Source organism: Symsagittifera roscoffensis, chromosome 5 (genome assembly GCF_963678635.1).
Source record: "Symsagittifera roscoffensis chromosome 5, txSymRosc1.1, whole genome shotgun sequence".
Taxonomy (NCBI): Eukaryota; Metazoa; Xenacoelomorpha; order Acoela; family Convolutidae; genus Symsagittifera; species Symsagittifera roscoffensis.
Window position 1 is genome coordinate 39,451,334 of NC_087066.1, and position 19,931 is coordinate 39,471,264.

The window sequence follows — 19,931 nt, forward strand, 5'->3', positions numbered from 1 at the left end:
CTCATTTATTCAATATGATTTACAGTCTTGGGACAAAGGAGTTGCAACTTTTTGTTTTGGACGACCAAATTAACAAACTTTTCCTCACTTAGAGTTAAAACTTTGCTAAAAAATAGAACAAAGGAAGTTAGTCGGGCCAAAAATTGAGAACCATTATATCATAACTAAGATGTATATATCATAACTAGAAGTTTTCTTACTGTGAAAAAATCCTCCCAAAACAGAGAATTTGAATATAACGACAAATAACAGAATTGAATGTTACTAGGTTCGGAGTCGAAAAAGATCATAAATAATTCGACGATACATACATAAGTAAATTGGAGCTTATACAATAAAGTTGGACAAAACTATTGACCTCGATCATCAGCACACAGTTATTCATGAATTTTGGCCGTTATTTGTTGCCGGACCTAGTAACTCTTTCAATTCTGTTACCTGTAGTTTATCGGTGGCATACCGGTGTTATCATAGCAAGAACAACTCTAAAAATAAGTTACTTCATTATGCCTACTTCACGACTTCAAAACAATATTTCTCAAAATTTGGCCCGGCTGTTCTTCCAAAAAGTTTTATCAACCATTTGGCAGAACTTGAACCCTACATCTTAAATAGTGACAGAGAAAATGACAAAGGAAGAAAAATTTTGTTTATTTGCTCGTTAAAATCGAGTCCTGTGAGTGCAGTCTTCAAAATCGTACGACAATTTTTCAACCATTTTTTTGCGAAAATATCTACTTAACTCATACAAGCATAGTGAAAATATTCTATCATAAAACTACATGAACAAAAACATTTTCAAATGCGGAAAATCAAATCAAAAACCAATGCGGAACAGTTTTTTTTTAAATCATTTTAAGCCATTTTATCAATTTAGCAAATTTTCAAAAACACTGAAACAAGGTTTTACGCCAAGAAGACAGGCTCGAAAGGTTTTGTTGCAGAGTATTTGTTTTTTCGTGAAGATTTTCAACATTCTAATTTCAGAAACGAATACATCACGTTTAAGCTCAAACAATTTCTAACTCAATAAAACCCATTAGGGAAAACGTATAAAATTTATTCTGCTGGTTAACCTTTAAATGAGAATCCACTTTTCAAAGCCAGAAGTATTTCACGATTTTTCGCGCCATTTTCGGTTTAGTAATTGAAGAGTACAATTTGTTTCATTTAGGCAATGAACTTGAACTGAACTTGAAAAAATTGAAATTTAAACCGCAAAAAATCTGAGCATGATCGAACTGTCCACGTTTGAAAAAAAAAACCACAAGATCTTAATGAGTGTAAGCAGTTTTCTCAATGAAACATAAAAACAGATCTCATCTGTAAATATTGCTGCACATGCATCAGAAATTTTCCCATCTTGATCTTGATTAGATCCTGATTTCAATCGAGTATAATAATTTTCAAATAAAAACCAAGTTTTTAAGTCCCTCTCAAATTATTTAGTTGAATTTGTTTTCTCGTCAAAGAACTCACAAATAGGCCCCTGAGCCAAAATATTTTTAGCCGACACCTTTTCAGCCGAAAAACAAATGAGAAGCCGTGGCCGAGTGGGTTAGGCAAAAGTCTCTCACTACGAGGGTCAGGCGTTCAAATCCCACTTCGGTCACGATTGGAGGGTCCTAGCGTCATCCACCTCCTCCAGGTGGAACCGGCTGCGACGAAACGGATGACATCTCTCTCCCCCACGGTTGGTCTTGCACTGAGCAGGGTCAGAGGCAAACAAAAACATAGCCAACTGACAGTTGGAAAAGAGTAAACAACGAAGAAAACTGAAAAAAAAGACTTGTTTTTCAAAAGAATTTCAACTTTTGAATTTCATAGACAAAAAAGTAATGACTTTAAAGCTCTTTGAATTTGTAGAACAAGTTATGATGGACACCTTATTGTTAAAACTAACACAATTTGAAAAAACTGGATCGATAGGTAAAACTTTATCTTAACTGGAAAATCTGAAAATTAATTTCCATTTTCGAAATTAGAAGTCGATCACATTTTTCGAGACCTTTACAATTTTTCTGTTCGATAGTAGAGTTTGCCTAACTTCTAACAACGTATCTCCACTGAACTTTAAAAAAATTCTAAATCAAACACCGATAAAGCAAAATTAAGCATGAACAAATTCTACAAAGAGGCGAAGCTGAGCTTCGCACCACTTGATAGAGAAAAATTTTTTTTTTAAAAATCTAAAAGATCGAGAAAAAACTAGATCTATTAAACTAATCACCTAGTTTTGAAACAAAAACTTACCACGACAAAATTATTGTGCAATCAGCATCAGAAAATAAGGTACCCAGCAGTAACAAAGCAGATAATACCTCGTCAGAAACTTCGTCAGAAGTCGAAAAAAATCAACAAGACTTCAAACTTATGAAATTTAAAAAGTCCACCTCACCGTCAAAACACTTTATTTGCTCGTCAAAGGAAACTTTATGTGCCCACTAAGCAGATATACACAGAGGCGAAGTTGCACATCGCATACACAAGCAAAAATTTGACCGTTAACGCTACTGGAAAAAACTGAATGAGTAAAACTTTGAGTCTTCAAAATTTCTTAAGTGATGCACGCGAATTATGACGCGTACCAGTGGTAGCAGTACCAGTCAATTTCAAAAAAAAATACCAACTCACATGCCTCAGAGCAGTCTATGCAGCAGTAATAACATGAAAAAATTCCAATGTTATGATCAAAAAATGCATTTTTTTTAGTTTGAGATTTTTTGTGAAAATCATCCCCCCACACGCCATATCAAGTACAAAGTGATACATTTCGCTCCTAGTAACGAATCAATTATGGCAAATGAGCTTCGTTCAAATAATTTAAAATGATTTCTATGACGGGTTAAATCTCCGCTTACGCGTTAATAGCGCGAAATATATCGCGCGCTAATTGTCCCAAATCGGCCAAAAAGGCAACTTTCAAACCCATATAGCTTTACCAAAAATAATCACAGGTGAAATATTTTTCCAAATTTAAGCTCAGCACAACAATACTTAGTGAATGTTGAAAAAATCCCGCCAAAAATGGCTAGTTAAAAAGTCGAAATTTATCTTAAAAAAAACCACCCCGAGTGAAATATTCCGTTATTTTCGTTACGAAAGTTGGAACAACAATAGTCTGTGTTACAATCCTCAGCCTTGGCTATACTTAATGGCTGGTTTTTGATCAAAATGAACACATTGTGTTTCCGTTGAAACGACTCAAAACTAGGTCACTAAGCCGATAAAAAAAACTGGCCGAAATCATATCGGCAGAATAAAGTTTTTCAACGAAAAAAATAAATAAATATTTATAAGAGGTCAAGTTTAGAAAAAAATACCAAACAACACAAACAGAGTGAACTCAGAATACTAAAAGCGACTATAATGTGAAAAAAAACTTCAAAAAAACTATACAATATGGCAACTAAGCTGACAAAACATCAGCAGACAATCATCAGCCGACATTTTTTTGAAACTGACTATTTCCAGTTTGAAAAAAAAAACGAATCCAGGACCGTTGGCGTCCCAGGCGTATTCGTTACCTCCAGACTAAGTGTGAAGGAAACGCTCAGAAAGTTGAATTCATTACGAACCAAGACACCAAATGATTCAAGTGATTCGGTTAAACTAATTGTTAACCCGAAAAAAGTCTATATTCCAGTTTGATAACGATTGCTTATCGCACGCAAAAAGACTTTTTCCTATTTTAAGAGCAATATAAGAGTACTCTTTACAAACAAAAAAAAACTGACACACTTAAATCGGAGTAGGAAACTTTACAACCAACAAAAACAAATTTCGAATAGAATGAGCGTTTAAAATGCAGATATGCTCAAAACTAGCCTGTTAAATGACAAAAGTACACATGGAGATGACCACCAATTTCAATGATCCTGTTCAATGATCGCCAGGTTAATTATGAAAAAAGTGCAGAGTTAACTTTAACTATCGCTCGAGGTTAAGTAATGCTCTAAGTACAGTAAAACTAAGTTCAGTTCTCTAATTTTATCATTTCAAATGGCATTCCATGCCTAGCGCGGAAAAGAACCACAGCCAATGAATCAGACTGAGGCGTCGGCGTCACTGACTGGCGCTGTTTTTCTGTTTCTTCAGTTTGTAGTCATTTATCGCCGCTTTAATAGCGTCTTCAGCCAGCATTGAGCAATGCAGCTTCACAGGTGGAAGATTCAACTCATTTGCAATCTGCTGATTTTTGATCATAGCCGCATCGTCGATCTTCTTGCCTTTGATCATCTCAGTTGCCAGAGAACTGGACGCGATCGCCGATCCACACCCGAATGTTTTGAACTTGGCGTCCACGATGTTTCCTTTATCGTCCACCTTGACTTGGAGCTTCATGACGTCACCGCAAGCTGGAGCTCCCACCAGCCCAGTTCCGACATCGTCGTCATTCTTGTCCATGGATCCGACATTTCTCGGGTTCTCGTAGTGGTCGATCACTTTAGGGTGGTAGGCGGCCACTTGGGACACCTGGTTAGCACCGCTTCTCAGAAGTACAGGAAGAGATCGTCGCACAAGGAATGCCATAATTGTTCTGAAAATGATAAAAATGACAAAAGCGTCCGTAATAATAGCATGTATTTTTTCCAGAACATTTTTTCAGACACGCATCCAGCCCTAAAGAAATTACCTAGACAAAGTTTGAAGGGAACTACTTGCTGCGCAAAGCGAGACAGAAGAAAAAGCTTTTAGTTAATGTTTCGTCAAGAGAGGAAAACCAATTAAGTTGACATCAGAACTAGAAAAAAAATCAGTGAATAATGGTTAAATTCAACACTTTAAGTCTCAATAGATTACGCTACTTCACAACAACTAATAGCGAAAGAGAACGCTGACAAGTTTCAATCAATAAATAGTATCTCCTTCCAAATTTTCCTGACATTTAAAATTCCAGTTAAGATCATAAAACATTTTACAATTAAACAAAATTAAGTTTGTAATGGTTGGGTATCTACTTAACAATTTTTTCCACCCTGTTACTTTTGATGAGAGATGACAAGAAAATCGGATCTTTTTAAACAATCTTGTGAAGGCTGTTTGATTTACTAATCGTCGCCACCAGGATAGATAACTTGTTAAGTATATATTTGTACTAAATCAGATGTAAAGTCTTGTTTTTGATCTAGAATTTCCAACAATCACTGCATCGTAGCGAGACTGGCCGAATCTGGGTAGGAAAGTTCACCGGTTGTGACGTCATCGATTCTCGGGTATTTCACTCCTCGGTCATCTAGAGAGTTCTGAGCCCAGTCTAGAATTTGCACGGCTTTCGCTAGTTTAGAGCTCGGCTCTCTGTCTTGTGCGATCAAAATTGCACTGTTCACGTCCTCGGCCAGCTGAAAAGAGATCCTTTTCACGAGAGAAAAAAACGCACGACCAGAAGGTGCGAACAATGTTCATTTCATTCACAATCACTTGAAAAAAAATTAAGAACATAATTTCTGAGCCAGGACCAATTGCTTTGCCGATTTTCATTTATGCTCAAAATAATTTATTGTAATTATGTTATTTTCGACTATGGACGCAAGCACAATGCTCACAAAGAGTTTGAAAGGGCATCACAATTTTTCAACTAATCACCACCTGTCGAGGTAAAAATTGGAGTGGATCATATGAATAAATAAACACCTTGAGCCTCTTTGATTCCGAGAGAAAGTCTTTGACGGGACAGGAGTCGAAGTCATCAAAACAGAGCAGCATGAGAGTCTTCTCCGTGGCCTGGCGCTTGTTCGCGTCGTCGCCGTGCTCTGACAAATATGTCTGAGCAAAAGTCAAAGCCCCTTCTTTGTCCCCACGTCTGATCAACTCAATCACGTGCTGTTGCTGAAACAATTCAAATTCCACACCTCAAATTAGATTTTACAAAGGCTCGCTTCTGATTGGCTGAGCCTTGTGGCGCTGATGGTGCCCAACCAGCAACCATATGATTGTCTGTTTCAAATCGCACGCTCGCTGCAATTTGCACGGTGAGTTGCAAATTGCAAAGTGAGACTAAATAATTAACCTCCGGGTTACGGCATTCGGGCTCTTTTCCATGCCCTTGTTTGATTTTTCTGAAATTCACGGAAGAAAGTCTATTAAAAATGACTTTTCATGTTATAAACTGCATTAAAAGATGTCAGTGTGAGCAGGTGAACAAATTTTTACAATACTTCTTATATGCAAAATGCAGTGTGAACACTCTTTGAACCGCTTTATCTCGAGAAGAGGGTGAGGAACTGGAAAAGTGCCGTCATCCGGGCTGGTTGACTAAAAAGTATACAATAAACTCAGAATCAAGCTAACTTCCTCCCCGTAAGCGGAATTGGGGGAGGCTTTTAACTCAGACCATAATTTTCTTAATTCAATGCAACACGGTAAGCGTTTCAAGAAGATCTTTCAAAAGGCATTATCAGAATCAACGGATCTACTTAACAATTCCCCCCTCCCCTTCTAAGAAAGGTGGGAGATTGTTAAGTAGATTAAAACAGTCGAATTTTCGACCAATCAGAAAGCAACGAGATTAGAATTTGCAATAAAAAGCTCTGACGTAATTTACCGTATTTATTCATAGGGGGCAGATTGTTAAGAAGATACCATGGTGGGGGGATTTAAGTAGATCCGAATCCACTGAAGTTTTCAAAATACTTCTCTGGATAGAATTTTCAATGTGAAAAGAGACTCTCAACATTTTCAGTAATAGACATAAATAAATTTTGAGCGTCAAGTATTGATTGACTTACAAGGTCGTAGATCAAGACCAAATTTTATTGGAATTCGGTTATTTTAATTCTAGGGACATTGTTTCAGTACATTTCACTCCATGAAAATCACAGATGGCTATAAGAGCAGTAAAAGAGCATAAAAGCCTGCTTTTTAGTCCAAAAACCAGTCTCAGAAGATCAGTGACGTAAACCATGTGACGCGTTTTATGTCGTATAGTTGGAAACTAATACCGGCTTATGAGGAACTAAATCTACAGACCCACATTCCAAGTGAGTTAATGCATCATTTATCACAAATCATTTATTGTACTTTAATCATTTAATAGTTCTCTGGGTGTCATTTGAAATCGAAAGGTCAGGTTGCCGAAATTATCAAGCGTGTCAGTTTGCCGAGAGTTAGAATATTCTCCGATTTAACTGGCTGCATCCTTGGAAGCATTGCTGCTCGTGAAAAACCTTATGTTGGCTCTCAAATGTTTTGTAAAATGAAGTGTAGGAAGTTAAAAATTACCTTCTAGAATATTATCTTGTTTATCTGATTACCTTTTTTTGATCTGATGACAATAATTAAAGAGATTACGATTAAAAAATTTCTCGCATTTTTGGCAAACTGACACTCCGACTTCGTTCACCTTCACCATTCTCTAGTCACTATTATCAAAACTCAGCAGAATATCTATTTTGGGCATAACTATTTAAATTTAACAAAAAAAAAACAATTCACTGCCGTCTATTTGGTTCCACCAAGCGATTTGTTGAATGTAACTCACTTTTATTAGGCAATCATCAAACAAAACAGGCTGAGGGATTTTAAAAACTAATTAAACAACTCACTTTCAGTTGAAAATTGATTTCTGCGTTTTCGTCTAATAGATCAGAGTTTAAATCATTGATGAGTTTCATAGCTCCTATGATGTCGCCTGAAATAGCAAACTTCGAAATAACCATATGCCTATTGATCATCTTAATAGCTTAAAACAAGTAGTTCAAAACTTTAACTCTTTAATATTAATTATCAAAACAGACCCTTGCAGTTTATACTTGAAACTCTAGAATCATGTTCGGTCTCTTTTTTAAGAAAATTTTCTCAGAGCTTAACATCAGTTTTTATTGTGATGCTGTTTGAAACAATTAGCTTTTTTCCGGTTCATTTGAAGAATTAAAAATGCTTCAACTGTGTTGCTTTTTATACTATTCGAATGTCAAGCACATGCTACCACAAAGTCAAAGCTGCAAAGACGCTCCAAAAGTCGCTAAATGAGACTTTGAAAAGAAGTTTTCCTGGAGTAAAACTCAATTTGTAGGGCTAGGCTACCGCAGACGAGCAAAATCGTGCATAAAAACTGGTATCTAAAAAAACTCATCGCTTAACATCACGTCTTACTTGAAAATTTTCAAAGTATTTACGTTTCTAAGTGATTGTATATATTTCGAAATTGTTTCATTTCCATCCGGATCAAAAACTAGCGCTTGAAGCATGACACGAATGAAATTATAAATTAAGACACAAGCCAAAGAACACTTCGCAAAACCTTTCTGAAAACAAATTGAGAGGTCAAGCAAAACTCAATTTAAGAGAAACAGCCAAGCGTTGCTTTCTGCTACTTATCAAACAAAAACAAAATGACAAGAGTATCCTATCACAGCGCCAGTAGCACACAAAAATCTAGCTGACCAATATAAAAAAAGGCTACAATTTTTGTCCGGTTTTTCTTTTCTGTCGCTTTTTTAGCGTGATTTGATGCTACGGCTCTTTTTCTATCGCCACCACCTCCTCACAAACACACACTTCGCACGAACATCAATTTTATGGTGTAACTAGTAGTTTTACAGGATTAAGTATGGAGATCAATAATGTTTGTTATGGCCTAGTTATGCGAAACAATCGGAGAACGGGAACAACAACAGCTTGTAAAATTTCGCAGGTGCAGGAAGGAAAAAGAGCCGATGCAACAAACGGGACAAAAACTTAAGAAGAAATAGTTAACATAGAGGCCAAGCTGCGCTTCGCAAAACTAAGCGAGAACACGACCAAAAAGCAGCTCTATCAAGTGAGATAAGAAAAATAGAAATAAGCCTCGAATTAGCAAAAAAACTCGTCGACGTTAAGATTCGAATCTGCGACCTACTGCAATCAAGAGATTTTGAGTCTCACGCAGTATCCCCTTAGCCACGCAAGCTTAACAACCGACAAACACTAGTCACGAATGAAGTAGCTACATATGCTAAATTGTCAAGTCAATTCAGTGAAAGTGGCACGAAATACAATTTTGCAAGTAATAATTTGGAATATTGCAAACTGAAAGCATCCACACTAACTTTGCATGTAACAAATCGTAAAGCATAAAGCCATATTATGTATGAATTATACATTTAAAAAAAATTGCGAGATATATTGATTTGGAAATGCGAGACCTGAGTTTTTATTGTGATGCTGTTTGAAACAAATAGCTTTTTTCGGTTCATTTGAAGAATTAAAAATGCTTCAAATGTGTTGCTTTTTATACTATTCGAATGTCAAAGCACATGCTATCACAAAGCTCTAAAGGTGCCCCAAAATTGGCACCAATATTTGTGACATTGGTTGGAAAAAAAGCAGGTTCGTACTGATACACTAGCTTCGCAAGCGTTATTAGGCGTTATATACTTCATGTGGATTTGAAAAATGAGTAATAAAATAAAAGAAATTGAATATCTTTCAAAAATTTTATTGCCAAAGAGGCGCTAAATGAGACTTCGAAAAGAACTTTTACTGGAGTAAAACTAACTTTGTAGGTCTACCGCAGGTGAGCAAAATCGTGCATAAAAACTGGTACCCTAAGACTGCAAAAAGAATTGCGCGAAAAAGCCTTAAATACGTTTAATTGCGCGAAAAACCTTGAATACGTTTGATTGCGCTAATAAAACCATGGGCCTTAGTTGCATCCCAAACTTCAAGAGTCGTCAAAAATAATTTGATAAATGAAAAAAGGGAAAACTCGAAAAACGATTAAATTCAATCGGAAAAAAAAACATTCATTTAACGCCACCGAAACGTGAAAAATATAAGCAATTTTTTTAGGAATTCAAACTTCGGCTAGATTGCAAAAACAGCATGAAGAATCCAAAACACTAAAAGGATCAGGAAAAACTTCTGAATATAACAAACGGTTTTGAAGAACTTTTAGAAAACAAATCCCGTAAAAGCGAATCGCATTAGTAGAAACGAGAAATTATCACCAAATTGATACGCTACGCCGCCAACAGTACACTTAAAAATTTTGTAGATCAAAAAAATAATCGCTTATGGTTTCAAAGAAATTTTCGACACAGGCGAAGCTTTAATTCGCAAACACTAGCAGAACACTACAAACATCAGCTCTAGAAAAAGCTATAAAAAAGAAATCTCGAATTAGCGAATATTCGGCTAGGTCTAAGATTCGATCTACTGCAATCAAGGATTTGAAGTTTTAGGCACTGACCACTCAGCCACGCACGCTTAACCACCGACAAAGACTAGTCACGAATAAAGCAGCTACATATGCTAATAAACTGCCAATACGCTTCAGCAAAAGTGGCACCAAATGAAAATAGACACAATTTTGCAAGTAATAAAATAACGAACTGAAGGCATCCACTCTAACTTTGCATGTAACAAATCGCAAAGCACAAAGCCACATAATGTATAAATTATGCATTTAAAAAAATGCAAGATATATTGAGTTAACAATAATAAAAACTTCAAAAATTTTCTAATTCAATATATCTTGCATTTTTTTTATACGTAGTGTGGCTTTGAGCTTTGCGATTTGTTACATGCAAAAATAGTGTGGATGCCTTCAGTGGTTTGAAACAAATAGCTTTTTTTTCGGTTCATTTGATTAGTTTAAAATGCATCAACTTTGTCAACTTATTATGATTCGAACTTATTATGATTGAAAGCACATGCTGTCAAAAATCTGTAAAAGCGCCCGAAAAGTGGCACCAATATTTGCGACTTAGTTAAGAAAAAAAGAAGATTCTTAATAATACACTGAGCTGAGACTAGTGTAAACACTAAGCTGAAACTAGTTTAAACACAATTAATTAACACCTGAATTGTGAATTCAAGAGTGTGAGCTTAAACGCTTTAGAGACAGACTTGAAAAAAAAACATTAACTGTAGAGTCAAAAAGAATCATGTCACATTATCAAGAGCTGTTGCAAATTATTTCCTTTTAGCAAAAACTGTTCAAATGAACATTTTGTAGTTGTATAACAAATAAAATACAAAGAGGCGAAGCTGCACTTCACGTACAGGCGAGAAAACGGCAAGAAGGATTCTTAGAATGCAAAGACAAGAGAAAAAGAAAGAAAAGGCAACCATACTGCTCTTACTAGGGCGAAGCCATGAATGTTCAGAATGCCTTCTAACGTCCAGCGTTTAGTTGAAAAAAAAACTTCAACCCACAGGTTATACAAAGCATAAAGTCATATTTTTGCGCAGATAGCCTAGTATTCAGTAGACCAAATAGCATGCCTCAATTCAATTTGGAACGGTTTCTAAGACGGGTCATGTAGCACGAAATATATCCCGCGTTAATTATAACAAATTGGCTATCTCTCAAGCCTTTAACTCAGCACAAAAAGATCACGAGATTATGCGTCTTTTTAAATTTTAGCGCAGTACATTAATACCACATGGCTGATACAAAAAAATATATGTCAAAAATTGCTACTTAAAAGTCAATTTGTCTGTAAAAAAACCACCAAGGGCGCGAGGCAAAGTCAGGGTTCTTGGCTTTTTGCTGTTTGCACCGGGTCAGTGACTGTTTGACATCAGTATACTTTTTGCCACTTCTCTCTTTCGAAGCTCCCTCCTGGAATAAAAACCTGACGCACTGCTCACTAATCACGCAAGGTTTCAAACAAATAGCAAATTTTTAACTACCGAACAAACACAAGAAAACTTGACGACAGAATCTCAATTAAAAAGTTGTCTGTAAGGCTGTTTCGCTCAAACCCTGCGGGAAAGCGAAACAGCCTGATTAAAAAAATTTAAATTCAATCGTTTGAAAAGACATTGCAGATCATTTTATTTAAAAAATTTCAACAAGTTGAAATCGATCAAAGTAAAAATGTGCAAAAACCTTTAACAGGCTGATCTGGGACTCGAACTGGCTCCTCTTGCGTATTGGTCAATTGTATTACCCCTTTACTATCAGTTACTGGTATAGCCACAGCTAAAGGCAGTGAAAACAAGATAAGAGATATATTATGAATGGATTTAAAATCGTTAAAATAACAGAGAGTGAAACGGAAACAATCAATTTCTATAAATCCAACGGAGCAGCCTCCAAACTGGTCCTCTTCATAACAATTAATAAAACAAGTGATACTGCTGAAAACCGCAGGTGTTTATCTTTTTTTTAGTTCGGGAGTTTGAAAAATAGGTTTGGTATTTAAAAAAAACAAAGAACTTTTTCTGCCGGATGGAGATTTGAACCTGATGTCTCAGTTTGAGAGTGCACGACATCTACATTCGACCATCGAATTTTTGTAACAGCATAAAAAATTTAACTTATTCTATTCTTCTGAATAGGCTAGTTGAGAAAAAAAGTTAACAATTTTTTTGTCTCCGATCAGCATTTGAACCTGGTTATCCGGCGTGTGGGACTAAAACATATACGCACGACTATGGTGGAAGTTAAAAACTAAACAAAAAAAATATCAAAAATCAATCCACTTTACCTTTCATTCCCGGAAAAAAGTGGATTTTCTCCCAGGGACTTAGGACTTTTCCCTAGCTTGGGCTCACAAGCACCATGAACAGAACCGCATCGAAAAACTATAGTTTTAATCACCTAAGGTCTTCATCACCGATTTCTCCTCGTAGAGCCAACTTTTAAACTGTGATGAAGACCGCTTGTTGCTCGGAGAATGTTATGTGCTCGCGCTTGCTTCGCAAGCGGCTCGCATTGCCCTTGTGGCGAAAAAACGCCAACCACCGAGCACAAATATTCCGTCAAAACAAAAAGATATCTTGGAGAACAAAAAAAATCTACGCTCTAGAATCTATGTCTCAAATGCGCCATGTAGATAGTCACACTTAGAAAATGAACGACTGTTGCGGAAGAAAAAGCGTTATTTAATGTCAAAAAATAACTACACTGATTTCTCAGCGTAACTAAGAAAATTACCGCTTATTAGGCTATATTCCTTCTACCAACTCTCCTAATTGATACCAAACTTTTTGAGAAAAGTAAAACACTTTTCAGAAAAAACTAAAACTTGACTTTTCCTAAACCGATAAGATTTTCTTTACTAAAGGGGGAAGCCTCTAGTGCAAGTCAGATTCCCAAAATATATTCTTTCGCAGAGTTGGCAGAGTAAATAATTTAAAAAAAAAAACAGTCAAAATGTACTTTTGTTTGGTTTATTTCAATTTCTCTACCAAAATTAGGGAGTAGCGACCGTTTACAGCAGGAAAAATTGGCAAAAAACCCTATTCGATTGAACCCTTAGCCTCAGATTTGACAGCGTATATCAAGAAAACTGAAAAGAGTCTCAAAACATGCACTTATAAATTCCATGCTGGTTTCTCTATTTATTCTCTATAAATTATTCGATGAAGATCCCTGCATTCTTTTCTTTCGGTTGAGTCATTGATCACAGATTTGGTAGGGTATGCCAAGAAAGAGAGTTTTTTGCAGAGTGGCAAAAGGTCCAAAAAATCAATGCCCATACTTTTTTTTCAAAAATAAAAGCGAAGCTGTTATTTATGCAGAGAAAATTTCTGCCACCTGTTCTATTGATTATTTATCAATCTCGTAATTGACAAGGTAGTTCAAAAAATATTTCAAAAATTGAATACCTTATAGTCCATAATTTTTTCTACAACAAAAAAGATTTTGCGGTTTATTCAGCAGAGCCCCATAACACGTGCTATAAACATTTAATCTCATATTTGAAAGAGCAGAAAAAAGAACATAGCAAAAACAGGACCAAAACATGTCAAACTGAAATTTTTGAAGGCCCTAGAATGTGAGAAAAAAAGACAAGCGTAATATGCAGACACTCAGTGACGTAGCCGGTTTTTCCGTTGCGACATTGGAACAAATTAGCATAAAAATTGTTGAAGTTGTTTTCGAGTAGAACTAAAACTTCCAAAGCGTCTCAAAAAAATCAAGTCCATTAAGTTTTCATAAGAGCCCATTTTTTTAAACAGGAGCCTGTCACTAACTAAGCTTAATTGAAAAATGCCAGTAGAACTATTGAATACACGATAAACAGAAACAGCATAAGTGAACACTGCAACTGAAAACATATTGGCGACTTCGGTAGGAAAAAAGTGGACATCGTAGTACGACACCACGCTCTGCTTGTGTAAACAGTATGTTCTCAACCTAAAAAAGTTGCCGGTTGTAAAAATAAAAGTTTTCCAAAACTTATGAAAATTTGCTTAGTTGTTTTTGTCTCGTTTGGCTGCTGATCAACCTACATGATCTTTTTCCAAATCAACTACAAAAAATTTACAGATATACCCATATTGACCAAATCTATTTTTCAATTTTAACTTGTATACTCTCCTCAAATTGCATACTCTCCTCAATATCGCGCTTATCCAAATACCAAGAGGCCACTAAGTCGAAATGCAATAAAAAATGGCTGTAAAGAACAAATTAAACTTAAAAAACTTTTACACCCCTCGATCGACACAAAAAAAGTTGACTGAGCCGATAAAACATAACACTTTCAACTACAATGAGTAACAGACATAAATCAGAAGGAAGAAAAAAATTAAATGTAACAATTTGCACACAGAGACAAAGCAGATAGTTAAAAACCCTGAAGGAAACATGAAAACAAGAAAACAAATGATTTGGAAAACGCAAACTTTGAAAAATAATATATCACGCTGAATCTCCTTGAATTTTATATTTTTTTATGAATGGCACTCTTAATTCCGCTACGAATTGGGAAAAAATTCCTTTTTTTAAAATTGGAAGTCATTCACGTTCTTCGCGACCTTTCCACCTTGGCTGCTAAAAAGTAGAGTTTGCGTCAGTAGAATTGGTGATTCTACTGTAAATTCAACTAATTGCGAGTCGCCGTGGACAGCATCATCTTGGGTTTCTAGAGGTTTGGAATTGCACGCAACTATAGGTTTATGGCCCAGTTGAGTGATTTTAAGCCTGCCTGAGGAGACGAATCAGGACAATCAAACTTAGGGAAAATTCAGGTTTTAACGTCTTTATCGATACTTTCCGAAAAACCAAAATTTTAGTTTTTATATACGAGTAGTAACACCCTCGAACCTCACAGGCTGGCAAGAAATTGGTCCACTAGGAGGTAAAAACTTCCCGAGATCTGGTGCCCGTGTATTAAGATAAGCTATAAAATAATGAAAACCCCTCCCACCGACAACAGAGAACGAATCTGAAAAAGTTTAATGTAATCATTCCCAGAACCCAAAAAATGTGCCTGCAAGAAGTCGTTCCACTACGCGGTAACAACTTCTCGAGGAGAATCCAACTGTTGCCCATGTATTAAGATACTATAAAAACTTGGAACCCCCCCACCACAGCACAGTGCAAATTTTAGTGCCAATCACCCTTATGGCTATTCAGAAACACGTGCAACCATAGAATACCAGGAGATAAAAACTTCAGATATACAGTGCTGACAATGCCCTAAGAAAAAAGCCCCCATACCGGAAGTCATTTCTCGGGCCCCACTGAACGCAAGGAGCCAAAGGTTAGGATATGATAAATAATGGCAAGGGATATCAAGTATTAAAATTTGAGCCAAACTCGATGGTTGCACTGAAGTTATAATCACTTTAGCAGAAGACCCATTAGATCGGAAGTGGGCAATTTACACAAATAATGAGCAAGGACATGATGATTTTGAGGCAATAGAAACCCGAAAAAGATGGAGGGAAAAGAGATAATGGAACTTAGAAATGGAATATGAATGAAACTGTAGGTAAGACCCCATGGGATTCTCAGCCTGGATATGGAAGATTGACCCCGCGCGACCTCCAAAAAACCTTAAAACGTTCAGGACCAAAAGTGCATAGAAAACCTCGGCATTAGCACTGAAAACATACGCATTTGCCGGCCTCAACCCTTTGAAATTGTTAACTGGTCACGTAACTTATAATTGGGAGGAAATTTATCTACTGGTAACTGAAGCACAAGCTGTAATGCATACAGCTTTAAAATTGAAGTAGTTCAATAAACTAAATTGTCGGGTTCAGCTTAGCTTGACGAATGAGCTGTTAATAGAAAATCAGGAGGACTATTTTCCTTTAATCTTTAGAGAAAAGTGACAATTATAGAAGCAAAGCATGGGAAGTAGATCTTAGGTCTGTTAAGTGATATGAATGGGCGGGATATTAACTTAGCTCCCGGAGGTGACTTTTGGCCCAATTTAACTCCTAAGAAACTAATTACGTTCCCCTAATAGCTGAAAGGTCGGGATTGAAATAGAGTATGGCTGGAAATTTTGATGGTGTTTACAGTGATTTAGCTACCCATGAAAAGGGTCTGACTCTAACCCCAGGAGGTCGGAATGTTAACGAGATGATCAAACTTTGGGAGATCAGTTAGTTAAACTTAGCTTGGTTTAGAGGTGAAATTGGACTTGAAATCTGCGCAACTTAGTTGGAGACACCTATGATGCGTTGACATTCATAACTAGAGTCGTCAAGGGAAATTTCCAGGAAGTTGCGCAAAGTGTACTTGTAGGGACGATCACAACTATAACTGAGACTCAAATAGACAAACATAGCGAAACGGTTACGAGGCACCTATGATGAGTTGGCATTTATAACTAGAGTCGTCAAGGGAAATTTCAGCTAGAAACTTGCGCAAAGTGTACTTGTAGGAAAGATCACAACTAAAACTATAACTAAAACTCAAATAGAAAAACATAGCGAAACGGTTACGGGTAGCCTATACTTAGTGAGAACAATTGGCACTAAATTAGATTGTAAATGATTCTCATCAGTAGGAGAACAAAACTAGCTACTAGCGAGAGCAGTTGCGTTCTCGTAGTTAGTTGGAGAACAGTTAGACACTTGTGAGTATAGAAATTCTCCCAAGCGAGTGTAAATTCATCAAAATAATGATTTCTCAAGAGCGAGAGATAGTTGATTGAGCTATCGAGGATAGCAAGAGTTCAGAGAGTTAGTTAGTGTTAACGGGAAGTTGAATTGCATTCGGAAAAAGGTATTGATTGATCGCGGACCCGTTTCTTTCGTTAGATTATTTGCCTACTGTATTTGGACTTATATTTATCTGAACTTAATTAATATTGGAGATTCTTGCGATCGATACAGCCACAAGAACAATACGAAGAGGCGAGTAACATAGTACAGTAGTACAATTACCACCAACTTAACCCTTTCGGGATTAAGGATAGTAGTGAATCTCGGTCGCCCTGCTGAACTCACTACCCAAGGGACCACTTTGCGGTGCCGTTAAGTGAAGAGGGAGAACGATCCTAGAGAAGCAATCCCTTAAATCTACTCCTACCTTCTAATGAAAGAACTCAATTGAAATTTCAAAAGCCAAACCGCTAAAACTCAATTTTGAGCGTAAACAAACTTTGGACATTATCTAGGAAAAAATCATCAAGATCTATGTGTCTTTGAAACATCCATTTGAAATTAAATCAGACACCCACATCTTCACATGAATCAAACAATTTTATTCAGGCCATAGTATAAGGGCATGAGCTATCTGCAACTCACCGTGCCGTAAATTCTTCGAAATAAGAACAAATAGCCGACTACGGATTGTGAAAGAAACGGCATACCTCCGGATTATGGAGGATTCCTAGCTGATTTACGTTTTACACAACTAGTTTTTTTTATTAACCCCCACCCAGTTCCTCCCAGCTTTCAATCTTGGACCTTTTACTCCGTGGAGGAAAAAAGATGTCATCCATTTTTCCGCAGCCGGTCCCATCATGAGGAGGCGGATGACACTGGAACCATAACCGAACCGGGTTATGAATTTCTTGCACAATTTATATTTAAATATCAAATAAAACTAAGCAAATTGACCTTAACACTTTTACTGTTCAACAGTGCAGTTTGCCTTCCTTTTAACAAAAGAAATGAACTGAAAATGAAAAGAAATCAAAATTCAAAAGCAAAAAACTAAATTGAGCTTGAACAAAAAATTTGAGCTTGAACCAAAAAATTGAAAAACAAAAACCATCACGACCTAGAAAGGAGTCTTCATTACGTTCGACACTAACATGGGAAAATGACAAAAAAAACAAGTAAAAAAATTCCGAAAACGTGTATCGAAGTTTTGTACAGTAATTGAAGTACTCTTTCTTTTTCTTTATGTGATGATTATAGACTATAATGAGTACATAAGACAGATAGTTACGTTGAAAGTATTTGAACAAAAAACAACCTGCGCAAAGAATGGGTTATGGAATCTTCGCCCTCCTTACCTGACACGATGCATGTCTGTATGGTCAGCCGCTCGTCCATGCCACTCAGTTTGTCTGGCTGCAAATCCATGTTGGCTTCAGCCGCAAACGCTTCAGCTGCTTCTTTGAATCCCTCTGTAGAACACGAAAACAACATTTACATAAACTGCCGGGAATAATAAAGGACAGTTATAAGCACGGATCAAAAGAAACCATTAGAATATCAATCAACCTTATTCATATAGGAACATATTAATGCAAAGAAACACCCATGCCATCGGTAGTTATAAAAAAAACTATAATCTGAGCTTTCTTCTGTAACAGCAAACCGCGCTGCTCAGTTAACCCGCAGCTTGGTAAGCACTGCTGTGAGTCATATAGGACAGTAATTAACATGATTCGAAAACAGTGCTATCGGTGAGTCCTGATATAATGCGAATAATTGATGCACATTCATGAGAACGCGTTTCAAGCAGAGCAGAAACAATTGGAAAATTAATCAATTGTATTCATTTAGGAACATATCAATGCAAAGACCAAAACCCATGCCATCGGTAGTTCCAAAGAATTATAAACTGAGCTTTCTTCTGTAACAGCAAACCGCGCTGCTCAGTTAACCCGCAGCTTGGTACGCACTGCTATGAATCATATAGGACTGTAATTAGCACTGTTCAAACACAGCGCAATCGGTTAATCTTACAATAATGTGAATACTTGATGTATATTTATGAGCACACGTTATAAGCAGAGCAGAAGCAATTAGAATACCAACCAATCTTATTCATATAGGAACAAATTAATGCTAAGAATAAAACGCATGCCATCGGTGGTTCCGAAAAACTAAAAACTGGGCTTTCTTCTGTAACAGCAAACCGCGCTGCTCAGTTAACCCGCAGCTTGGTACGCACTGCTATGAAACATATAGGACAGTAATTAGCACTGTTCAAACACAGCGCAACCGGTTAGTCTTAAAATAATGCTTGGTAAGCATTGCTATGAATGGTATAGTACACTAATTAGCAAGGTTCAAAAACAGAGCTATCGGTAAATCCTGATATAATGTGAATACTTGATGTATATTCATGAAAACACAGTTCAAGCAGAGCAGAAACAATAAGAATATCAACCAATTGTATTCATTTAGGAACAAACTAAAGCACAGAAAAAAAACTAAGTCATCGGTAGTTACAAAAAAAAAACTATAATCTGAGCTTTCTTCTGAAACAGCAAACCGCGCTGCTCAGTTAACCCGCAGCTTAGTAATCACTGCTGTGAGTCATATAGAACAGAAATAAGCATGGTTCAAAAACAGTGCTATCGGTGAGTCCTGATATAATGCAAATAATTGATGCACATTCATGAGAACACGTTTCAAGCAGAGCAGAAACAATTGGAAAATTAATCAATTGTATTCATTTAGGAACATATTAATGCAAAGAACAAAACTCATGCCATCGGTAGTTCCAAAGAATTATAATCTGAGCTTTCTTCTGTAACAGCAAACCGCGCTGCTCAGTTAACCCGCAGCTTGGTAAGCACTGCTGTGAGTCATATAGGACAGTAATTAGCATGGTTCAAAAACAGTGCTATCGATGAGTCCTGATATAATGCGAATAATTGATGCACATTCATGAGAACACGTTTAAAGCAGAGCAGAAACAATTGGAAAATTAACCAATTGTATTCATTAAGGAATATATTAATGCAAAGAAAAAACCCATGCCATCGGTAGTTACAAAAAAAAACTATAATCTGAGCTTTCTTCTGTAACAGCAAACCGCGCTGCTCAGTTAACTCGCAGCTTGGTAA

General features: G+C 36.6%; 4 protein-coding genes across 4 annotated transcripts in view; 2 read left to right on the plus strand and 2 right to left on the minus strand.

Annotated features, from left to right (window-relative positions):
- The window catches only part of LOC134845457 (U2 small nuclear ribonucleoprotein A'-like), a 361,634-nt gene that overhangs the window by 17,673 nt on the left and 324,030 nt on the right, over positions 1-19,931 (plus strand). The gene's annotated exons all lie outside the window — the stretch shown is intronic.
- The window catches only part of LOC134845456 (protein FAM98A-like), a 183,186-nt gene that overhangs the window by 17,671 nt on the left and 145,584 nt on the right, over positions 1-19,931 (plus strand). The window lies entirely within an intron of this gene.
- Positions 3,914-4,537, minus strand: LOC134845857 (iron-sulfur cluster assembly scaffold protein IscU-like). The gene has a single exon (XM_063862956.1). The coding sequence runs from the start codon at positions 4,531-4,533 to the stop codon at positions 4,066-4,068; it is 468 nt and encodes a 155-aa protein (XP_063719026.1). The 5' UTR covers positions 4,534-4,537; the 3' UTR covers positions 3,914-4,065.
- The window catches only part of LOC134845856 (glucose-induced degradation protein 8 homolog), an 83,796-nt gene continuing 68,621 nt past the window's right edge, over positions 4,757-19,931 (minus strand). The window contains exons 3-6 of the mRNA XM_063862955.1: positions 18,144-18,257; positions 7,545-7,630; positions 5,635-5,829; positions 4,757-5,342 (exon numbers count right to left, since the gene is read on the minus strand). Of these exons, the coding sequence (XP_063719025.1) occupies positions 5,145-5,342; positions 5,635-5,829; positions 7,545-7,630; positions 18,144-18,257 (593 nt within the window). The 3' untranslated portion in view covers positions 4,757-5,144. The remainder of the gene's footprint in view (positions 5,343-5,634; positions 5,830-7,544; positions 7,631-18,143; positions 18,258-19,931) is intronic.

Coding starts and splice junctions, on each gene's coding strand:
- LOC134845857 (XM_063862956.1), bottom strand. CDS start 4,533: ATGGCATTCCTTGTGCGACGATCTCTTCCTGTACTTCTGAGAAGCGGT.